The following is a 21,954-nucleotide window of genomic DNA, read 5'->3' as shown; positions in this document are numbered from 1 at the left end:
CATACCACCAAGCTGCCCGCTATGCGAGTTTTGATATTTGTGTGTGTGTGTGTGTGTGTGTGTGTGTGTGTGTGTGTGTGTGTGTGTGTGTGTGTGCGTGTGCGTGTGCGTGTGCGTGTGCGTGTGCGCGTGCGCGTGTGTGTGTGTGTGTGTGTGTGTGTGCGCGCGCGTGCGCGTCTTTTCCAGGCTCGTTTACTAAGAACATCACATATCTCACGGGGATCAAATGTTCCCGACTTCAGCATGTGGTTGGGTGGTTGGTGCTGCATCTTTTAAGTATAAAAACTGCGCGTAAAATACAGGACTAGGACGAAGAAGGCCGTCCCCGTCTCCTTCGTCCTAGTCCTGTCTTTTGCGTGCAGTTTTTCTACTTAAGAGACGTTCCCAATTTGCTTATGTGTTTTGTCTTTGCCAGTCAAGCTTCCAAAATAAGCGCACTTTCAGAACTGGTAATATATATGGTATAAGTATGGTATAAGTCGCCTCGGTGCTGGTACTCCACGACACGTCGATGATGTTCAAGGTTTGGCCCTTCCTTGCAATCAAGTATTCTGGCCGGTAGTAACTGATTTTAGCCAGAAATCGCAGTAGGGCACTGGCCTATAAAGAAAAAACGGAATGAGGCCACGGGCCTTGTCAGCCAGGCCGAAAGACTACCGTTTAAAAGTTGCCATTCTGGTTGTCAGGGAGATATACTGGCGAATCTCGGTACCAGTGATCGCGCTATCACATGATACTAGAAACAGCTAGCGACTGAAATGAGGGCGGGAATTCCAAGAGTCTCAATAAACATACGAATTTAAGTGGATGAAACTGAGAGGATAATTAAATCCCGTATGTATCACACAACCAGAACGACTGTTTCAAGGAAACAATCAACTTCGGAGGGAGCATTTTTTTATTGATTCAGCATTTCGTTCAGACATACATTGTCTGAATGACAGCCTTCTGTCCTTCGTTTATCGTGCAGGACAGAAGGCTGCAAAACAGTTTGATGACCCGCAGTCACTTTTCCGTGCTCCCAGTGGTTCTGTGACGCTAGGAGTGAGATAAGGCAGGTCCAGCGACTTTTGTAGCCGCTGCCCATGCGACCAATAAACGGCAAGCTCTCTTTGTGAAATCAGGTGGCTCGAATCGCGCAGTTCACAGCCACCGTTGCCCATTAGCTACAAGGGTGGATAAAAAAAAAGGGTGGTTAAAAAAAAAGCCACCGTTGCCCCTTAGCTACAAGGATGGATAAAAAAATTAGCAACCTACAAGAACCGAACAGCCTACACGAACAGAACAGCCCATACAATGGTCGCCCTCAGTGCTCAAGGCTCTATCCTGACATCCGCCACCATCGCTGATACCAACACCACTACTGCCGAAGAGACAGCCATAGCCCTCGCCGCCACCACAGCACCTACCGGCTATGTAACCATCCTTACCGACTCACAGCAAGCTTGGCGGAACTTTCTGACCAGATGCATTTCACCGCCCGCCCTCAAGCTTCTCCAGACAATAAAGACCCTGCCCTACATCCAAATTGTATGGACCCCAGGTCATGCCTCACTCCCAGGGAATGAGGCGGCGCACGCTGCTGCCCGTGATATCCTAATCCGGGCGTTCCCATCGGGGGCGGGCGACTTGGCAGTACCGTTCTCCAACTTCCCCGTTCCCAGTCGCTACACCGATATACTGCACCACTACCGTCAGAGCCGCCGCCGTTACCCACCCCCTCATCCCTCCCTCAGCACTTGCGACGCACGAATATGGCGCAGGCTCCAGACGGAAACACACCCCTATTTTTCACCATATATCCCCCACTACATACCCTTACAACTGCCCTACCTGCCACACTCCCAATACGACGTACCATCTTGTATGGGCATGTGCCGACCACCCGAACCCCCTCCCTTGCCCCACCCCGGAGCAGTGGGAGTGCGGGCTGACCAGCTCTCAGCTCGGGAATCAGGAACGCCTGATCTCCCGGGCTAGAGCAGCAGCAGTCACTCGCGGATTTCTGAACTGAGAAGAGGCCACCAACCTTTTTTTCTTTCCTTTTTTGTCGGCTCAAATAAAAACATTTTTATACCACCACCACCCCATTACATAGCGTTATGGTTCATTACAACAGAGACACAAAACGTACAAGCAAGCCATTTTCCTAAATAGTCCTGCTCCAGGTTTTCACAAGCGTGCATCATTTGCAAAAAAGATGTGCAATGATTGCAATGCGCGGTACTACACGAGAAGTGTCAGGCGCATTTCATGTTTGTAAGTCTAGTAAAGCTAGTAAAGCTTAATTCAGCCAACTTTCAGTGAGGTTGCACACACAAAAATGCTCCATTTATTGCAAAGCTTATGACCTTAAGAATGCAACCCTGCTCATTGCCTGGTAGCTCTGAGGTTGATCGCATCTGACATGCGCGGCTTCTTTGTGCACATAAGTTTATGTTATTTGAAATGAACCTTCAGTTGTGAGTGTGACTAAGTCAACGCTCTATTTGTCTTCCCCCTTGTCTAGCTCCGTTTAAGCTCATTGGTTCATTCGAAAATGGATATGCACCAACCCACCCAACTTGCCATTTTGTTAGTTACTTGGAACCATTTTTCATGCACATCTGCCTTGCAAAACGTTATAGGACATTCTGAAAACTAAATGCGTTGGTGCACTGAAAATTTTCAAGAAACTATTGGTACTTTCATGCATCGGCGATAGACGATGCGTGGACGTACTTCTACATTATTAGCGAAAGAAAATACGCAATTTCGCTCGCGTGACGTCATTCGTACGAGGCCAGTGGCTTACAAAAGTAATGGTGTGCAGAGGTGCCCCAGAGGAAGTTCGGCAGTACGAGGATCTGAAAGGTGTAGAATAGGACTGGTGCTGCATACACTCCAACAAGGGCTCGCATCTTCTGTCCACTGCCCCCCGCCCTTCCTCCCCACCCACCCTGTCCAAGCCTCGCCGCCAGCATAGAAAGACTGTCTATTCATTCGCCGGGCGTATAAAGATATTGTGAGGGCGAATCGAGTCGGGCGGCTGCTTCGCTTGGAGGGACGAACTAGTGTGACGGCTAATCCTCTCACAAGGGCGCATTTCAATGCATCACCTGTAAATCCCCATCATCACGCATTGGCCTCCACCACTTCCTCATTTTGTAGATTATCATCATCATTGTGTGATTCGGTCTTCTTCGGCCCCGATCGCCTGAATAAAAGGCTGCCTCGAACCTTCGCCTTTCAATATTCGAGAGCAATGTCGCCTTACAAGGCATGACCTGCCATCACCTCAGGACCAATTGAGCAAGGAAAAGGCTACAACGTGTGGCCGCATACGAGCTAACACGTACCACCACGGCACCTTTTTTTCACACTACCCACCCACCTCCTACCCTGCCAACTACAAATTCTGCCCCCAACCCTGCGCATTCTCCTAAATGACTTAAAAATGCTCTCTTACCTTTTATCCCCACCCCATCACCTGAGCAGTGGGAGGGCATGCTGGCCAGCTCAGGGTCCCCCGATCAGTTTCAGCTGATCGAGAGGGCTGGGCTGGCGGAGTCCGCCCAGCCCTAGACTTAGAAGACCACTCACCGCCATGGGACACATCAACGGAAGACGTTGGTTATCTTGTAGTTTATTGCTCCTGCTGCTCAATAAAAATGGAGGATCATCGAACTTTCTAACCTCGCACAAAGGGCAAGCGTATTTTGTAGTAATTGTAAACGGATGCGCGCGAGATGGTCGATGCAGTTCCTGGAGTCACCGACGTCGCAGCCGGGGCGGTTGATCGGAAGAGTGTAGGGCTGCCGTCTTGTCCAGTGTAGTGAAGAGAAAACAAACAAACAAAAAACTATAGTAGTGAGATCGCTGTCAGAACTCCAGGGAGACCGCGAGCGTACCGCTATTGTAGATCACCGATCTTATTGCAGTCGTTGCGGAAGCTAATCAGGAGTCCTCTTCTGGTGGGTGCACGCTCACCACGTAGGCAAGAGTCTTTCCATTCAGCCAGCTGTAGGAATTGTCGAACTGGAGCACGTCTGCAAGGAAGTCAAGGAAATCTGCCTCAGTACTGTTTCCCTTAAGAAAAAACAAACATAGGTAAAGTTTACATGTTTTTAGTGTTATCGTGGAAGTGGCATTCAATGCGTTTCTGACAATGAGAGCCCACTGCACGCGCTAATTGATGGACCTCAAAACTCGCTCAGCGGCTTTGCAGAGCTTGGGCATACCACGTGATTTTTCTTCGACAAATTAATCTTTATAATACTGCGCGTAGCGATCGTGGGGTGAAAAAAAATGTCCCTGGAAGAATGGCTTCATGAGGAAATAGAAAAAACAAACCCGAGTACAAGAAATTCTAAAAATGCTTGAATATTTTTTTTTTGTTGTGTGGGGAGCTTGGCTATTCTTCACGTAGGGCGTGGAAATGCGTCAGTGAAACCTCGGGCTACGACTCCGGCATGTGCAAAGGACTGTCTGGGACAGCAGTGGCGCTGTTCAAGTGGGGAAAAAAAAGAGGGGGGCGTAAGAATTTGCATTTTCTGCCTCAAGAAATTCCGGACATGCTGATGACCCTATATATATACGTACAATTTTTCAAATTTGAAAAACAACCTGTCATATTTGAAGAAAAAAAAAAAACAAACAGAAGGAAGCACCGTCACAATAGCCCGAAAAGGAAAGGTACGCCTTGTTCTGTGTAGTCGCTGTGACAAAAAAAAACAAAAAGTCGAGTCCATCACTTTTTACAGCGACGCTATTTATGGCTAGAGTCCCGTGCATTTTCACAGCAACTGTGTCTGTGGCTAGGATACAGCAGGTCGTTTCCGGTGGCAGATCGAACGTAGACCAACAATTTTTAACGCATGGAAAAATTGATAAAAAATCAGAGCCCTCCCAACCCATCGAAGTCCGGCAAAGCTGGTGGGGTTTGTCATGTCGGTGTTGGGATATATTGGAGATTTTAAGTGCAATTCACTTCTTAAGCGACCGTGAACCTGCGTCCACCGGCGATGTCCGCGCACGTGGAGATGGGCGCGCGCAGCCTGGCCGCTGACATGGCACATACCCACGTGGGGGATTGGCCAGGAATCTCCTCGTCTTCCTTGGCAACGGGGGGAGATAGGCGCGGGCTGCCTGGCCGCTGACATGGCACATACCCACTTGGGGGATTGGCCAAGAATCGGGCGTGAGAAGGGCTAATGCACCTGCTTAAAGGAGTACTGACACGAAATTTCAAAGCTGAGATTCGCTCTAGCAATCAAGTACAACGACAACACAAATAGGTGTCTGTGAATAAATGCATCTTTCTTTCTTTGTAGTTGTGTGTGTGTGTGATCTCTCTTTCGCGAACATTACCGAACCGCGCAAATTCAACTCGTGCATTCGCACTTTCACATTCTTCCCCTCGGGGAAATGCGGGGAATTTTTAAATGTTGCATTATAAGGTCAGTGTCGCGATCTGTACGCCAGAGAGTAAGGACACACAACTGGAGGGTAGAGACAACGACGTTTGATTGTAGCGCGGCTACTCCAATCACTGAGAAGGCTCTAGTGCGCCGCACAGGTGGCCACCGAAGAGCGCGCTATGTACAGACGTAGCGGGTGGCGAGTGGAATAGACGGCTAGGGAAAGAGGCGGCGGTTGTGGAGGGGAGCATAAAGTGGGGCTGTCACAATACTCCCTCCGTAGGTGGCCGTGCTTCACTGTGCAGCACGCAATATCAGAAAGCCAGCTTACAAGAACAAGCTTACACAGATTCCCTTAAAATCGGCTTCACCCAAAAACACATGCGTCACTGGGAGACTTTTCTTCAGGGGCAATATTAGCCATCTTATATCAAAATATATATGTCCTAGGATGTTGTTTTATTTTTGTGCATTTTTCTACGCACTGGAAATTGCTGGTCTACGCTCGGTCTGTTGCTGGAGACAATCTGCTGGATTTTAGCCATATACACTTCGGCCATAAAAATAAAACAAAGTCAGGGGTTCTCCATATTCTTATATAAGACGGCTTACCTTACCATTTAGAATGTCTTTTTAGCAACACATTCTTGTTTCGAGGTGAAGCCAAGTTTAAAAAGTGTTGCACAAGTTGTTTTTTGTACGTTTGCTTTCCCACATTACGTGTTGCACAGTGAAGCATGTAGTACGGTTACAGCCGCCCTTTATGCTCGTCTTCTGAGTGTTCACCACAGCCGCCTCTATTCAGATTCGTGTAAATTCCTAGCCATGCGCGGCGTCTCTGTCTCCCCTGACATCGCGCAACGCCGCTGGCTCTTCGGCGGTAACCTGTGCGACGCACTAAAGACGTCATTGTGTCCACCCACCAATCAAGTGTTTCCTTAGTCTGTGACGTAGAGATCGCGCCGCTGTCCTTATAATTCAACGTAGCAACTCCGCAATATAGCTACAACATAGCAAATCGCACCAGAGTGCCAGGGTCGCTGGACTTCCTTCTTCACAGGTGGAGAGGCTCTGATTTTTTGTTCTGCGTCCTCGAAGACGCCTTGCGGGCAAATACAACTTTATCCCCGCGTGAGGCGTTCATGTGTGCGCGTTTGTTTGCTTCCGTGTGTGCTTGCTTGCTAGCTTATAGAGGCAGCTGCTTCCGGAGGAGGCGTCTTCTAGGGCAGATAACTATGCCGGCCGAGCAAGCGACAGAAAATCAGAAAGACGCCGTTCTCCATTTCGAATCTCACATGTCGTATCGTCGTAATGAGGAGGCCTCGTATAGTCCGCTCAAACGCCACGGACGTCGAAAATTTTCAACTGTGCGGGACCTATAAAGACTCCCTGCTTGGCGGTGCCGTGCCCCAATTCTCCGCCATGAACGGATAGGTATACCCCCAGTTTAGACCATCTACTGGGGTGGAATGACGACGCGGAGCGGCTAGTCGGAGCCAAAATTGACTTCATCAGTTCTGCTTTTCGTGGTCATCTATTAAAAGAGTGGAATGGCTTATGGTTTTGTGTACCAATGACGTTCTTGTGCCAATCAGCCAAGTTACGCAGGGTCATTGCTTTCTTTCTGAATACGGAGAATTCTTTAGCTACCTCCCTTGCAAATGCGCCTTCTGGCCAAATGCTCGTAAGAAAAAAGGAGCCAAACCACACCGCACGTGCACGAAGTGGTGGTACGCACTCCGTAACATTCACGCCTAGACTATGAAGGAGTCACACAAAACGGGTTGAGAAGTGCCGCGCTACAGTTACGGTGACGTCAATGATTGTATCGGAAACAGTTAATGTACACCGTCGGTCTCGATACTGCTCAACAGTTATGAAGATTACAACATATGCATGAATGAAGAGCTTACCCAAAAGAAAGTTTTCCAACGCAACAAATGTTTTGTATGGTTAGTGGTGAACTTCTACATGGTAAAAAGCGCTGAAGAACGGGCACACAAGGAAGAACACATAGACAGGACGGACGCTTCCAGCACCAACTAGCCCGACCGTCTGCATTGAACAGTTAGCCACGATTGAACAGGTTGGGTGCCCCGACGAAGAGGCCATGATAAGCCACAAGCCTTACATGTTCCAGGGCGTTTACACTGCCAGCTTCCCTTCTGGGGCAAGTAGCTGGAGGCCTCGATGCGGCGCAAGGGCAGCAGTGGCTCCTGCGACGCCTCGCCCATCCTCAGCCCGAACGCCAGGTCCCCGGAGGCCGTCTGAAAGCGCCAGCTGAGCAGGGAACCGGGGCGCTCCACCACCACCGACAGCTCCCAGCATTCGCGCCGTGCTATGCTGCGATGCACGGCTCCATCATCGCCGAACAGAGACGCCGGCCGGTCGGCGCCTTCTTCGAATTGGCCGCCATAGTTCATCTGCGGAAAAGGGGTCAATTCGAAGGGACTACTTCAGCCTCCCTTCGAACGAAAGGGAAACTGTTTCTGTGGTCACGACGTTACGGCATAATAGGAATATGAAATGAAATGATTCGGCTTTACTCTCTCTCTCTCTCTCTCTCTCTCTCTCTCTCTCTCTCTCTCTCTCTCTCTCTCTCTCTCTCTCTCTCTCTCTCTCTCTCTCTCTCTCTCTCTCTCTCTCTCTCTCTCTCTCTCTCTCTCTCTCTCTCTCTCTCTTTCAGGGAAGCCTGAGCTCCCTTGCTCTCCTTTCACCTTCGACCTGTTCGATCTTGCTAGGTTTTTTCTGCTGAATTTGATCAAATTCAGAAGTCACATTAGTGTACAATGTTGTGTATTTCGACTAAGATTTATTATACTTCGATCTTGCTAGGTCTTTTTTTGTTTAATTTGATCAAATTAAGAAGTCTCATTAGTGTAAATTGTTGTGTATTTCGACGAGAGTTTCCCTATGTATAGCTAAAATTTTAGCTGTCCCGCCAGAGTGGACTTAACGAGGTTAAATTGGTCGGTATACGTTTGCTCCCAAGTGGGGAGTGTCAGATTCTAGCAAAAGATCGAGGGACCACGCACCATTTACAAGGCTGTTTCTTCTTCGCCGTGAATTTAATGCTCGCTGAATGTTATTACACTGAATCATTTTTTGCCGTCAAGGGTTAGGCACTTTGTTTGCAGCGTTAGGCTCGGCCTTTTTGTTATTGCGGTCAAGTATGACGGCTGTTGGTTGTGTTACTAGTGAATCTGCCATTTTAAAGAAGCTAAAGCTACAACTGTATCCTTAAAGCGAGGTCAATATTCAATACAAAAGTAGTTGCACAGTTGTTTTTTCTACCCTTTGGGGCTCTTGCTCCACTGATGAAGAGGCGGTAGGGAGTCTAGAAACACAGAATGGCAAATCATTGTATGGGGCTTGGCCCGAATCGCAAATGAGTTTGTTGTTAAGGTGGGTCTAGGAACTGAGGGAGGCGAAGCTCTGGTTTTGAGGGTTCGTGATCGGCGCCACCCCTTCCTCCCCACCCCAGAGTCTTCCAAGTCTAGCACTACCGAGGAGCAAACAGTGCGCGCGTCTCCCCTCGACCTCACATGGCAGTGCTACACCGTATCCTTTCAGCCCTTCACCTTTCCCCCTTTCCCTCACGAGGTCACTCTATCCACTGCTGCAATGTGGCTTCCTGACGAATAATAAAATAAAAGGTCTGGCAACTCGTCGCACCATTTCCTCATCAGCAGCTGTTCTTTGTAACTTTTTTTACGCCACGAACTTTGAGCCCAAGCATTCCATTTTGCTCAACGCCACAAAACGCGACAGCGCATTGCCAAAAGCGTTACTCGGGACAGCTGCTATGCGCTCGTCTGTTGAACGCAGTCAAAAAATAAATTTACGTGAAGATTAGCGAAAAGTACTGGGAAAATCATCTACCAATTCTTTATGCTCACAATTTTCATCGAGCTCTGCACTCTAAGGCAATACGATGGTCCAGGTTCACCACAATGCTCTCTAGTGACCAATCCATGCCGCAAAAAAAGCAAAATCTACAAATGACAGCAACATGCATGTTATTCGGCTGAACAATGTTATGTGCGCTGTGGCACTGCGCAGGGCAGAACGTCATGTGACACCACATCGCAGACCAAACTTTTGAGTCACATCCTATGCCCTACGTCGCCATTTGCCTAAATATTAACTCAGGATGCATGTATTGGGCATTCTAAGCCATTGCGGCGAAGCTGCATCAACGTATTGCCCCAGGGCGTGTTTCCTCAAAATGGCGACAGGTCAAACGCTAGCCACTGCAGCTAGTAGAGACTGACAATGTGGCGGCATCGGGGGTCGTTGCCGGGTCCCATCAGGTCTCCACCGTAATGCGCCGGCAGAGAGGCAGGGTCCGCGAGGCTCCGTAGTGTCTCCTTCCAGCCGTCTGCCGAAAGGGGGTCGTGCACAGCGTTAGGGGGAGATCATCTTGACGGGGAGGCGCAATTTGACGTACACAGCCGCAGCTCCGTGGCTCCAACGTTGATGCTCGCGCCGTTACATGCAAGCGGTTGCGCCGCTCATCATACGTTGTACCACTACTCGTATAGTTGTACTGCTTATACTGTGAGTGGTGCAAGTATACGAGGGGTGGTACAACGGCGTTGTACCACTTCACGTATAGTTTCACCACCTCGAAGACGCGTACACAAAAAATGGCTGACGATTACTATACTTCCTAATGCGAAATTTGTGCAGTCATCTCGGTCACGGCGCATAGCTGCTGCGTCTCAGCAAATGATCGCGTGATCAGCAAACGTTGAGCAGGGCGGAGGCTACTCCGCTGTTATATTGCGGCGCGTCGCCGCCGCCGAGCGTATTGTAATTCGTGTTTGAACCTCCCGCGCAGTTGTCAGCGATGGAAAGCCTCTGCGTCGGCGGCGGGACCTGCGTCTCAGAAAGTTATCGCAGTCTGCGTCTCGGGAAGGGACCGTGAACTGCGTCTCAGGAAATAAACGCGTCATCGTCGAGCGCACGACAGCACGCGCTGCTTGGCGTCATCTCGCAGGACGTCGCCACCACCCAGCATGTCTCACTGCCTCCCCCTCACACTTTTGTTATGCGTCGCCACCAATGAGCGTCTCGCGCCGGCTCGGCATACCACGCTCCCCCTGATACTTTCACCACACTTTCCTCCTCCGTTTTCCTTCTGTCTTCAGTTCTCCCTTTGTTCGTTCGGTAACGCGGACAACGCCTCCGTTAAACTACAGTAGCTGGCGCCAAAGTTCTGCGCACTATAAAGAGAGGTGCATAACATACCCAGCGTGCGCGCCACGCATCCCTCTTCTTTGTGTACTCGTCTTCGAAGGCTGGGTTCCGTTGTTTTTTATCAATCATGTACCAAACAGGCTCAGCACCAAACTCTCCTCATAGAAACCTAAATTAATAGTACATGTACATCCGCATTCAAGCGCCTTAATGGAGTAAGGTAGGAAGAGGGAGTTCCGTTTATATCAGTTCCGTTTTTATCAGTCCCGTTATATCAGCCGAGCAGAAAACTGTGTGCGTGTGGTGTGTGCGCGTGCTCCGAACGAGTTTACACATTATGTTCTCCCAGAAACCATGCGAAAAGTAGATAGATTTTTAGTGCGGCTGTCTCAAACCAGGTGCTGCAATGCGAGGATGCCGCGAAGAACGCTGCTTCCTCAGTATACTTGATGAAAAAATTTTATTGCGTACTGTTTCTTGCTGTTTACGCGTAAGTTTCGAGGTCAAAATCACCTTGTGTATTTTTTTTTCTGATGGTCTTCTTTTTTTTTTCAAATATTTCTGGTTAACCCTTATATCACTGCCGCGTATACTTTCGAAATATGCCCTGCTGGGATTTTCTTTAAAGTTATAGGAAAGAGTCATTTTGCGACGCTGTTGTCGGCACTTACCCTTGCCGAGCACCTGGACTTTGTTGGCTGTCCTTTCTGTCAGGAATGGCCGTATCACTTTCCACACCAGGGGGAAGAAGTTGGGCGCTGCATCAACGATTCTTTCAGTTAGTAAAGGCGGATCTGGCCTCCTCTAACGCATTCCTCCGTGCCTATAGTTTAAACGCCTAAACAGCACAAGTGCTTCAAGTGTTCACACAAAAAAGAGAAAAAGGACGATATTTTTTACACGTGCTATTTGGATGACTTTGCGTCCGAAGAGAAAATCCTTTGCTGACGTCTGTACTCTTTTAATGTAGTTTTTTTTTAATCGCTGGAAAATACTTCGTGGTCCGCTGGCTTGTGGTTCGATATCTACGGTACGAATAGTAAGTTATGTACATGCGATAAGTGAGTTTAAATAGGCCATCTCCACTAACGTGAAACCTGGGGACGGGCGAAGCATGCAGTGTATAAGTGTATTCAAAGATAGTAAGTCTCTCTTGCCACACGGCGCGCGCTGAGTGGGCGCCGGAGAAGCGCCGGCGGTAGGAGCAATTGGATGCTTGCTGAGGCGGTGGCGCCGTCAGATGCGTTGAACCGGATTTAAGCAATTATGAGAGAGAGAGAGAGAGAGAGAGAGAGAGAGAGAGAGAGAGAGAGAGAGAGAGAGAGAGAGAGAGAGAGAGAGAGAGAGAGAGAGAGAGAGAGACTGTCCTTAAGTTGTCTTCTCGTGAAACGCCACAGCATGCTAAGAAGTATGCAATTTCGAGGCGGAATTTTGAGACGGAGGGCATAAATATTTCTCGTCATCTCGGCGGGCTTCTCACTTGCGCTCGGCTAGTGTCAGTAGATCCTGCCTAGCCTTCAAAGATAATCTGCAAATGTAATTTTTACCAGAAACACACCATTCACAGGCGCCTTATTATCCATAATGCAGTTTCGATGTTGAGCGCTTGGCGTCTTAGGCCTTGGCGCCTTGGCTTTTTTTTCCACGGAGATGAAACCCTTTTGGGGTAGAGGTATCCAGCTTTGCTGTAAAGGTCTAGTGTCTTTGAAGCACGAAGCGTTCTAGCGCGAGGTGTTCGAAAACGAGTGTCCCGGCGTGTTCTTTAGTACGCATTACATTCTAGTGCGAGACGTTGCAAAACGAGTGTCCCGGTGTTTTAGTACCGTGACGACATGAGACGACGACAGGAGACACTGGCAGCCCGAGCCCCTAAAGGTGCTTCGCCCCTAAAACTAATGCAATATTGTTGTGATTGCTTTCTGTGGCCTATGATTTAACGAAGTCGTACGTTAACGAATCGTCCGTGCAGCCTCGTTTTTCGTATGAATTCACGTGTGCACACCACGTGTCCACAATTCCAGCTCCCTTCTTGTTTCGCGGGATCCCAGGCAACTTTGTGACTTGTGGTTGGAAGGTTCTCTAGTGCCCACTGCGAAGTCTTCTATGCGGAAGAGACTATGTTCAGCAAGCGCTGTGTCGTCGCCCCCAATGCACGCCCGAGAGACGTTAGATTTACACCGTGTTAAGCCGGTTGGAGGATCTGCTATTCACCCAGAGAACAATCTTACGACGTTTGGCCCGACCATTGCCGTCAAAAAACGCAGCTGGACCTCTGCTTCGTTTGTTGAAATATGCCCTGTAAGTTAACGTTTGCGACGCCTTTCGGAGAAACCATGAGTTCACAAGGGCCCTAAATGTTATTTTATAGTTCTAATCTGCTCTCTCATTAACTTCCACAACTTCTTTTCTGATTGATTGATTGTAAGGTTTGACGCGCCGACGCAACGCAGGCGATGAGGTGCGCCGTAGTGGAGGGCTCCGCATTAATTTTGACCACCTGGGGATCTTTAACAAGCGCCAAAATCTCGTACACACGGGCGTCGTTGCCTTTCGCCTCCATCAGAAAAGCTGCCGCCGCGGCCGGGAATCGAGCCCGCGTCCTCGGGCTTCAGCAGCACAACGCCTTAGCCACTGAGCCACCGCGGCGGCCCAACTACTCTTCTCATGTGGCCTAATTAGTGTTTAGTTAATGGGTACGAGTCGTTATTTTTGTAATGAGTGGGAGGAGGACGGGAAAGTGACACAGAATGGCAGAATGTATGTCGTGTACAGAGCCCAGTGTGCTACCCCGAACTTATGGGCGGTTTTTTTTGGGGGGACAAAGGTTGTCGAAGAGAGAGGGAGAGAGGAGAGTAAACGGAGGAGATACGAGTAAAGACCATGACGTACTAATAGAGTTTACGGAGGCTGTAAAAACTGCCTGTAGCGCGTCTAGGAAATGAAGAATTCTGGACATAATGTGGAAATCATTGTCCGGACCAATGGCCCAAGATCGCTTCCAGATTAAGTCGGCCTCAGGTAGGTGGGAAGTATGCCTAAGGAGGTACATTGGAGATACTGTTAAAGTATCTTTTAGTCTCTTGCAACTCACCACGTCGCTCATTCAGGTTTTATCTGGGTATCTTTGTACAAATTAGGAATTAAAACCAGCTAAAAATTAAACCCAGTTTCACCCAGCGTGAAATATGCTGAAACAGCGGTGTTTCGGATTGTCTTTACGAATATTCAGTTAGGTTCGGCTCCTTTTTTGTGCGTAATTGTTTTATAATTTACTTCCGGACAGTTCCGGTAAAACAGCAGTTGCTGCCGTTTTCTGCAACCATACTTTCTCCGTAGATGGCTATGTATTGGTAGCAGCCAGTAAATCTGTAACGTTTACAACTTCACTGTGAAATAAATGAGACAAGTAAATGAAACTCGGCATAATGTTAGAGTCGTCCTGGCGGCTAATTGTCATTCTTATTTTTTTTTGTCATACTTTCGATCACACAAGTTTTAGAGCCGTTTTCTGTAATCACACCCCTTCCATTGATGACCGTGCTTCACTGCGCAATATGCAATGTGAGAAAGCCAGCTTACAAGGATTAAGCTTACACAGATATCTTTAAAATCGGCCTCACCTCTGAACCCGAATGAATTGAATGGAACACAATTTTTAGGAACAATATAAACCATCTTATATCAGAATATGAAGGCCACAGCGCCTTGTTTTATTTTGTGTGAACTTTTTCTATACTGGGAATCGGACACTGCTCCAGGGATATTGACACCATACCAGCTGACACTGTCGCCAAGGCCAGCGCTGGAACTGCTCCGCTGTTATAAGACGCGGGCCCACAGATAAACTAGATACAGGGAGATGCTGGTCTATACTCCGTTCTTGTGTCCTATGATTTTTGGCTATTTTATAACGTCAAATCCTGATATAAGCGACCAGTTTGCAACATTACCTCTGGTTATAGCCGTAAGCTATGGAATTGGTGAAGTCAAATAGCGCTTCGATCAGCTGTCTTTGTTCTCAGTCGGCGCATGTATACATCCAAGAAAAGTGTGGAAATCCAACAAATTATATGTTTGTCCGGCCTCTCCACATACACACCATACCTGTTGACGGGTTAAGGGCATTGCCACTGATATAGTGCATCGTTTAATGACATGTTTGAACAAGGCGCACCGTTTTCAATGCAAGACACTTTACTTAAGGAGCCCGACTTGTCGTCGTAGCTCGTCCGGGGTCGCGGTATCTAGCCACCGCAGTCACGTGGCGTCACACACCCAAGCAGAGGCTTCGAAAACATCTCCGCTTCCCCTGGTCGGGATCGAACCTTGGACCTTCACGTTTCGAAGATGATGTTAATCCCATTGCGCCACAAAGGCACGCCTTTCTCAGATGCAAAGTGTTGGGGATGATCTTTGGGCTGCGCCGTTGCCACGGAGGCTGCCGTGGATAGGCCGCAAATAAGTACACAATAAAAAAAATAAAAAAAAATCATGCATTAACACATTAATTACCCCGAATTAATGAAAAATCAATCCAGTGACTCTTTAGGGGCTGTGGCGCCCTTTCTAGACTACTTTCGGTATCAACGCCGGGCTGACACTGAAACTAATTAAGAGAGGGTGCTACAACCCCTTCAGCGAATCACTGCTGTACACTTGACAGCTTTCATTGTTTTAATTTGATTTGATTTAATTTAATTTAAGAGCTATAATTTATTTTTACTTTTTTCAAGGCAACCCATAAATGTTCGCTCAGAGTCGCTGGCAGTTTCGTAGTGAATGTGCGTCGCCACGTCGTCGCAACAAAAGCACAAGTATTGGTAACGCGGTTCCGTTTCTATAAACGAGGGCGCTAATAAAGCGAGATGTAGCAAACGACGAACCAGCCCGCGTACGGCACCCAGTACGGCTTCCGTACATGGTCGGTGGACCTGGGCATGCGCACCAGCTTTTCCGTCTTTTCAACGCATGCTCAGCCCTGCCTGTCGACTGCCGTGTAGGCAACTATGATCGGTTCTCAGCTCTTATTGTAGGATGGATATGCAAAAGAGCGCTGATAATATACCTTGTTCCTTAAATGTGCTCTTCAGAATTTTCGGCTTCATTAAGACAGATGCGTACAAGAACACTCCAGTGAAAGATATTCACCGTTAATGCTGATACACTTTTCCAGGCACTCTGGGAAGTGGTCTTCCATCATTTGAAGCATCTCTGTGATCGTCTTGACGGCTGCGATAAACACAATTAAATCGACAAGTAGCCCTCAGCCCACCACCATTACAAAGCAGAGCATCGAGTAAAGTTGATAGGGAGCTTCACTACTGCCTTTCCGTTTTTTTATGCTGTCATTTGTGCCATGTTTTGATTTGAGAATGTGCTGAGCGTTAGACACGCGCACCAATATATTTGTAGTATTGCCTTTACCAGTACAGTTAGCGTGTTTTGCACAAGGTCGCAAAGTACGTGCAACGACCAATTGCACTCTGTCGGCTAGCAAAGTATCTTCTTTTTTGTTTAGCCCGCTTAGCGAAATCTCCAGTACTTACCTTGCCAGCTGTAAATCTGACGCAGGCTGAACTTGTCCAAATCAAGCACAAAGTAGTGAGTCTCCATTTCTTGACCTGCCTGAAGAAGAAGAAAAAAGCATTCAAATAAATATGTACATGTTATGTACATACATGATCGTACATGTTATGTCAGTATGTCTGTCCAGAGCAATGTGCAGGGGCAAATAGCAAGTCACTGTGTAATACGCGGTGCAGCCGGCACAATCATTACACTTTTTAAAGGGTTTCACCCCTCTTAGCAAATGTCATGCTCAAGTTAAGCACTTATTACGGGTGATATCAGTATTTGCGCCTATGGTTACAAGGGTTCTTATTTCAGTTCAGCGGTCGTGCATGTAACGTCAAAGTATTTTTAAGCCCGAAGCGTTAAATTCTGCTAATCTGCAAAAAAAAAAAAAAAAAAAAAAAAACCGCCGTCGTTGTCATTGTCCGGTCAGAAAAAAAGGCCACCGCTGTAAAGAGTAGATAAAAAAATTACTGCCACCTCCCCTCGCGGGAACCCCTGTGTAGAAGCGACGCATAGGGGGTTCCGTTGTTGTTTCCGTTAGGTTGATTCTGCCATCGCGTGAAACGTGCCGTGAACCCCCTGCCGCGGCTATGACGCAACGTGGCGCGGCTATGACGCAACACAATCCAACACAATCCATTTTAATCCAAATCCAATCCAACCAAAATCCAAATCCAATCCAATCAATATCCAAATAAAATCCAATCCAATCCAAGCCAATCCAATCGAATCGAACCGAATCTAATCCAATGCCCCTCGCGAGAGAGTGTTCGCTATCGGAGAGGAGAGGGGGTGAGCGGCGGAGAGCGCAGCTCGTGTGGCGAGGAGAATGGGGCAGGGGTGTGGACGGACAACAACGCCGTATGGAGGGACAAGGCGAGTGAATGAGATGCAGTCGCATCTAAAACCCTTGTGTGCCAGAGCAACCACAATTGGCGGTGAGCGCGAACACAGGCGGCCCTGCGAAGCGCGCCTTCGTGACGTCAGCTTAGGGATTCTGCTGTTTCTTTGCGCTCGGTCAACATCTGATGCTTGTCCGCACTAGAATTGGCGTGTGGGTAACTTTTAAAGACGATAGTCTTTCTTGGGCAACTTAAACCCAGAAAATTTTGGTCTGTCTGTATGTCTGTCTGTCCGTCTGTGACTCGATTCAGCCACCCGGCCAAAGTAAAACAATGCCTGCGCTATAGTCTTATACAGTCACAACTGGCAACAGTTACGAAACGTTCCACTATATATATGTTCCACGTTCTGCTTGCAACGCACGTGGAGTAGGGAAACGCGGTTCTATAAACGTTGAAGTAGGGCGCCTTAATTCACGCGCGTCTTCGCCGTGCGGCAGCGTTGGCATCGAGACACCCGGTTTGGAGCAGTGGAACGCGGGAAATTTTAATGATTTAAGCAAACCTTTGGCGTCTTTACCTTGGGAGGAGCGCGACGCAAGAGTAACAACATGAGAGGTGAGTAGGAAAGCGAAGGGAGGCATTTACTTGGCAAAAGTCGATAAAGACTATCGTCTTTTGGCGACATTTGCAACGAAAGAAGCAGATACGCGGCCAATTTTTTATGATAATAATAGGCTTAAAATCGCATACACTAGCTCATGGTGTCAATTAAAGTATAGTTTCGGATACCGCTACGGGAGAAACATTGCCGGCGCCACCCCATTCCTTGCGAAGCCGGTCCTGTGCAAAGCGCGAAGAGTCGGAGCTAGGCGTCAGCTTCTCATGTAAGCATTCGAACAAAAGGAACAGTCAGCTGCTAATAACCGACAACAGCGAAAATGGAAGACCAAAACAAATTCTAGGCCTTGAGGGCTGTCGGCTTTGGCAGAAGGCATCACGATTACCGGTAATCGTATGTAAGGTAAAACAGTTTTTGCAACCTTGCCTGTATGGAGGTTTATTGAGCAAAACGAGTCACGTCTTCGTTAAATTTATAGTAACACATATATGTTTGTTAAGACTGGAGGGATATTTCGGAACATTTTGCACAGCCATATATTCCCGATATTCAGATATGCGTTATAGGAAAACTGCACTCAAGAGGAGGAGGAGGAGTAAGGGGAGGAGGGGAAAACTTTGTTTAACAACTAAATCGATCTGGTTAGTGGGCCGGGTCCTCAGTCCAGGACAAGAGAGTAAAAGTAATTTTCTTCAAATCATAGAACGCCATCCCGAGTAGAATAGGGTTTGTTCTTCGCGCCTGGAAGGGTTGAAAAGCAATAAAGAGCTACTTGGAATTCTTTTTCGGTTTCGAGTCTTGTAATATATGCAGGTATACTATTTATTACGTTAGTTAGCGAGTATATCATGCCTTCAACACCGTAATCATGTCATCATTGTTCGAGTTGAGAGTCAGTTCGTTATGATAACGATATAATTACGATAGAAATCCGGAGCACAAAAGCCGCCTTCGAATACTGTGGACCACGTTGTTTAGGGCGCGATCGCGGTGGCGTAGCACAAACCTTCTCATTGTATTTGCATGTGAATAAACAAAGCACGCTGCGGATATGCACCTTCTTGCACGCAGCCGTAATGAAAGCCAATTTGTGAAGAAGGGAATGTATGCCATACAAAATGAAGGAAATATCCACAAGACCTTTGTGAGGCTCCCAAACATCCCGAAATCTCCTAATAAGAAGTTGGTGACGGCGCAGAAAAATTAATGCGTTGGGCAGAAAAAAAAGCAAGAAACATTAATTCGATACAAGACAACAACGAAAGAAACAGAAGAAAGCCGCTTTATTTCGTGCTGTGCGATGAGCGTGTAGAGGCCGCTACTTGGTACGTAGTATTAGACTGTTGAGTCTTCATAGGAGCATCTCAAATACTGCAGGGAAGCCTACGCATTTTGAATACTTATTGAGAAGCTCTGATCACTGATCCTCGCGAATAAGCAAGAAAGGACGAGTTACACACGATCTTCTGACCGATACTCTGAAGAAAGTTTCTCTCTATCTCTTCGTGTGTTACATACTTGTGGGGGATACAGCTTCAAATTATTCAGATGCGTCAGAAGCTGGCAAAATAACTGAGTTGCTAGAAATACGCTTTTTAACGCACTACAGCAACGAAGCGGGCGATTTCTAGCCCAGGCACTGTTGCCCCTCACAAGCGGAGTGTAGCAGACGACAGCGGCGCGAATCCCTAAGCCGACGTCAGAGCCAGGGGGCGCCACTCAAAGATCTCACCGCCAATAGGAGCCCAATGCGCTAGCACTGCGCTGTGGCCGCGCTTTTTTTTTTTTTTTTTTATGGGAAGTAAACATGATATATGCGTTTACGGAAAAAGGCGACAGTTGTGTAGTTTCCTTCTCGCTCCGTATTTTATGAATCGCTTTACTGACCTGTTTAGAGGAGGAGCGCTTTAGATGCTCCGCATACTCCAGCATATAGATGCAGTGACGAGTCATCACGGGCGGAGTCAACGCTGCGACGAAAGCTGCGAACACACAAGCACGTTCACAAAGCTAAGAGAAAGCAATTTGGATAATGGCTGCGTGAGGAGAGAGAGAGAGAGAGAGAGAGAGAGAGAGAGAGAGAGAGAGAGAGAGAGAGAGAGAGAGAGAGAGGGAGGGAGGGAGGTAGGAGAGAGAGAGAGAGAGAGAGAGAGAGAGAGAGAGAGAGAGAGGGGTAGGGAGAGAGAGAGAGGGAGGGAGGTAGGGAGAGGGGGAGAGGGGGAGAGGGGGAGGGATCTATGATGGCATCAGGATATTGGGGATATCTCAGCTCCAGCGCCGGTAACAGAGCGCGCAGAAGTAAGGGGTTAGAAAAAATGCCCCACCGGAGGAAATGCGCCTGGTCTGCTCACCTGTCATGTCGAATCCGGCTGGTATGAGCCACATGGGCCGGCCATCCTTGCAAGGGTGTAAAATTATGCCGGGAAAGTTCTCCTTCACTACCTGCAAACGGGAATGCGGGGGCTAATGCCTTCAGACCCACATATCAACGTGAAACGATGCGCCACTGCTCATGTCTGCGCACCTCTTACATAAGGCGTCCACTTTCATAGCCGGCAAATTATTCCTTTCGTGGCCTTACCCGCACTATCTCTCTTGCTGTGGCCCAGCAAGTGCGTATGTTGTATTGCGTGCAGACGGGGAGTACTTGTTACAGTTTGTTGCAGCTTCGGAGTTTTCATCTATAATATCTATTGCCGAAAATGATCCATAACTGAGACACACGCTCTAGGTAGCACGTGGCTAACGAGAGAAACTGGCGATGTGATTCCGTGGTGCAGCATCTGCGATCATTCTCTGCTTATTGAGGAGCACGATCCACCTACCGTCAAAAGAATAATTTTCATTTGTAAAACAGCAAACACGACAAATATGCTATACAGATACAATTTCCGCGACAACTTCAGCTAGTACCACCAAGAATTACAGGGCAGGCTAAGGCTTGGTGCGTAGCACGCAACATTTTCTCGTGTGTTTGTGGTGGTATTGAGAAAGGTATAGGCGAATTATTCTCATTTACACTATGACCATCAAGTAAAATGCTCTACAAAGGCGCATTTTTAGCTACGATTACGAAGATTGGCATGTCCCGAAAGGCAGCAACGGTTGGCCGTTGTTTCAAGATAGACGCCAGAAACCTCAAGTAATTTTTGTCTCCTGCGGCTCTCACATGCGACCATTACGGAGTTGTATGAAGCGTGACCAACTTTATAGACTATCAATTAACCGCTGTGTTGTGTTAGGGGCATTTTAGTGACTTTGTGAATACATTTAAGCGTCTCTACTCTACAGACATTCTGGCGACTTTGTGAAGACGTTCAAGTATCTCTATGGACTCTAGCAGTGTTTCTAAAACTATTTACTTGTGTTATTTTACCTGGTACATTTATTCCCTTCACAGCCATAGCCACTGGTCTCATGTCTCAATAAAGTATTTCGTTTATTAAATTTCTGTAAGTAGTGACATGGTTTCCCGTAATGATAAAAAAATTACCTCTGGGAATTTGTAGTTTTCCGCAATCTCGTCGACGCCGTTCGCTTTCCTCCAGTCAATGTCCTGCAATTAAAGGAAAAAGCCCACATGACCCTATATGGCTCGCCGCACACGCATTTTGCGGCGTATGCAAATACTTGTGTGGAAAAACAATTTTGAGTGTATATCTAGACGAAGGCTACTCGAACATTATAGGTATTCTGCTGTCGCAGCCTGTAAAAGCCAAGGGATAACAGCAACGCATATAGAATTTATATTATTTGCTAAGCAACTGTGTTGCAGGAGTGTAACGTTCGCAGTTCGCAACACCATATTCGCATGTTTTCTTCTCATTTCTTGTGTTTAAATGAACACAAGCACACGAGTTCCCATGCCTTCACGAGTTTCGGTTTCAACTGCCATTAGTGCAGCGCGTCTATTTCTCCGTATTTTAGCGTTTGGGCGTGCTTGGCTTCGGGATCGCGGACCAATCAGCATTGAGGCTCTCGGTCAACTAATGTTGAGGGTTTCAAGGTCTTTGGTAGACGGGACGTGTGCACCGAGGCACGCGACACGCGGATGTCAAGTAGCCTACGAACATCTTACGCTGAAGAATGAACTTATTGAGGAAATACTATATCGTCATTGTGAGATAATCTTTTCCTGTAGCAGTTGTTACTCGAATATGCGTGTACCCTTCTTATAAACGTACCGTGAACAGTCTGCTCTTTATAGTTTACGCTAACGTTGGCACTGCTCCCCTTCATAAAAAAATTGCAGGTGTTCCACTCAACGTGCAAACTGTCGGAAGTGCAGAGCAGTGATTCGCCATAAGGGGCTGTG

At 47.7% G+C, this 21,954-nt stretch overlaps 2 protein-coding genes across 9 annotated transcripts in view; one reads left to right on the top strand and one right to left on the bottom strand.

Annotated features, from left to right (window-relative positions):
- The window catches only part of LOC144151427 (SEC14-like protein 2), a 273,494-nt gene that overhangs the window by 52,310 nt on the left and 199,230 nt on the right, over positions 1-21,954 (top strand). The gene's annotated exons all lie outside the window — the stretch shown is intronic.
- LOC144151430 (SEC14-like protein 2) overlaps positions 3,610-21,954 on the bottom strand; it is a 34,250-nt gene continuing 15,905 nt past the window's right edge. For both annotated transcript variants that reach the window (XM_077682480.1, XM_077682479.1), the window contains 9 exons: positions 21,133-21,195; positions 19,991-20,081; positions 19,527-19,621; positions 16,148-16,226; positions 15,750-15,830; positions 11,273-11,359; positions 9,674-9,780; positions 7,531-7,822; positions 3,610-4,028 (listed from right to left, as the gene is read on the bottom strand). In XM_077682480.1, the coding sequence (XP_077538606.1) occupies positions 3,937-4,028; positions 7,531-7,822; positions 9,674-9,780; positions 11,273-11,359; positions 15,750-15,830; positions 16,148-16,226; positions 19,527-19,621; positions 19,991-20,081; positions 21,133-21,195 (987 nt within the window). In that variant the 3' untranslated portion in view covers positions 3,610-3,936. The remainder of the gene's footprint in view (positions 4,029-7,530; positions 7,823-9,673; positions 9,781-11,272; positions 11,360-15,749; positions 15,831-16,147; positions 16,227-19,526; positions 19,622-19,990; positions 20,082-21,132; positions 21,196-21,954) is intronic.

This window comes from Haemaphysalis longicornis, unplaced genomic scaffold, assembly GCF_048455015.1.
Source record: "Haemaphysalis longicornis isolate Haplotype H1 unplaced genomic scaffold, Haemaphysalis longicornis Haplotype H1 scaffold_9, whole genome shotgun sequence".
NCBI classification, from domain to species: Eukaryota; Metazoa; Arthropoda; class Arachnida; order Ixodida; family Ixodidae; genus Haemaphysalis; species Haemaphysalis longicornis.
This window is presented reverse-complemented; position numbering and strand designations above follow the sequence as displayed.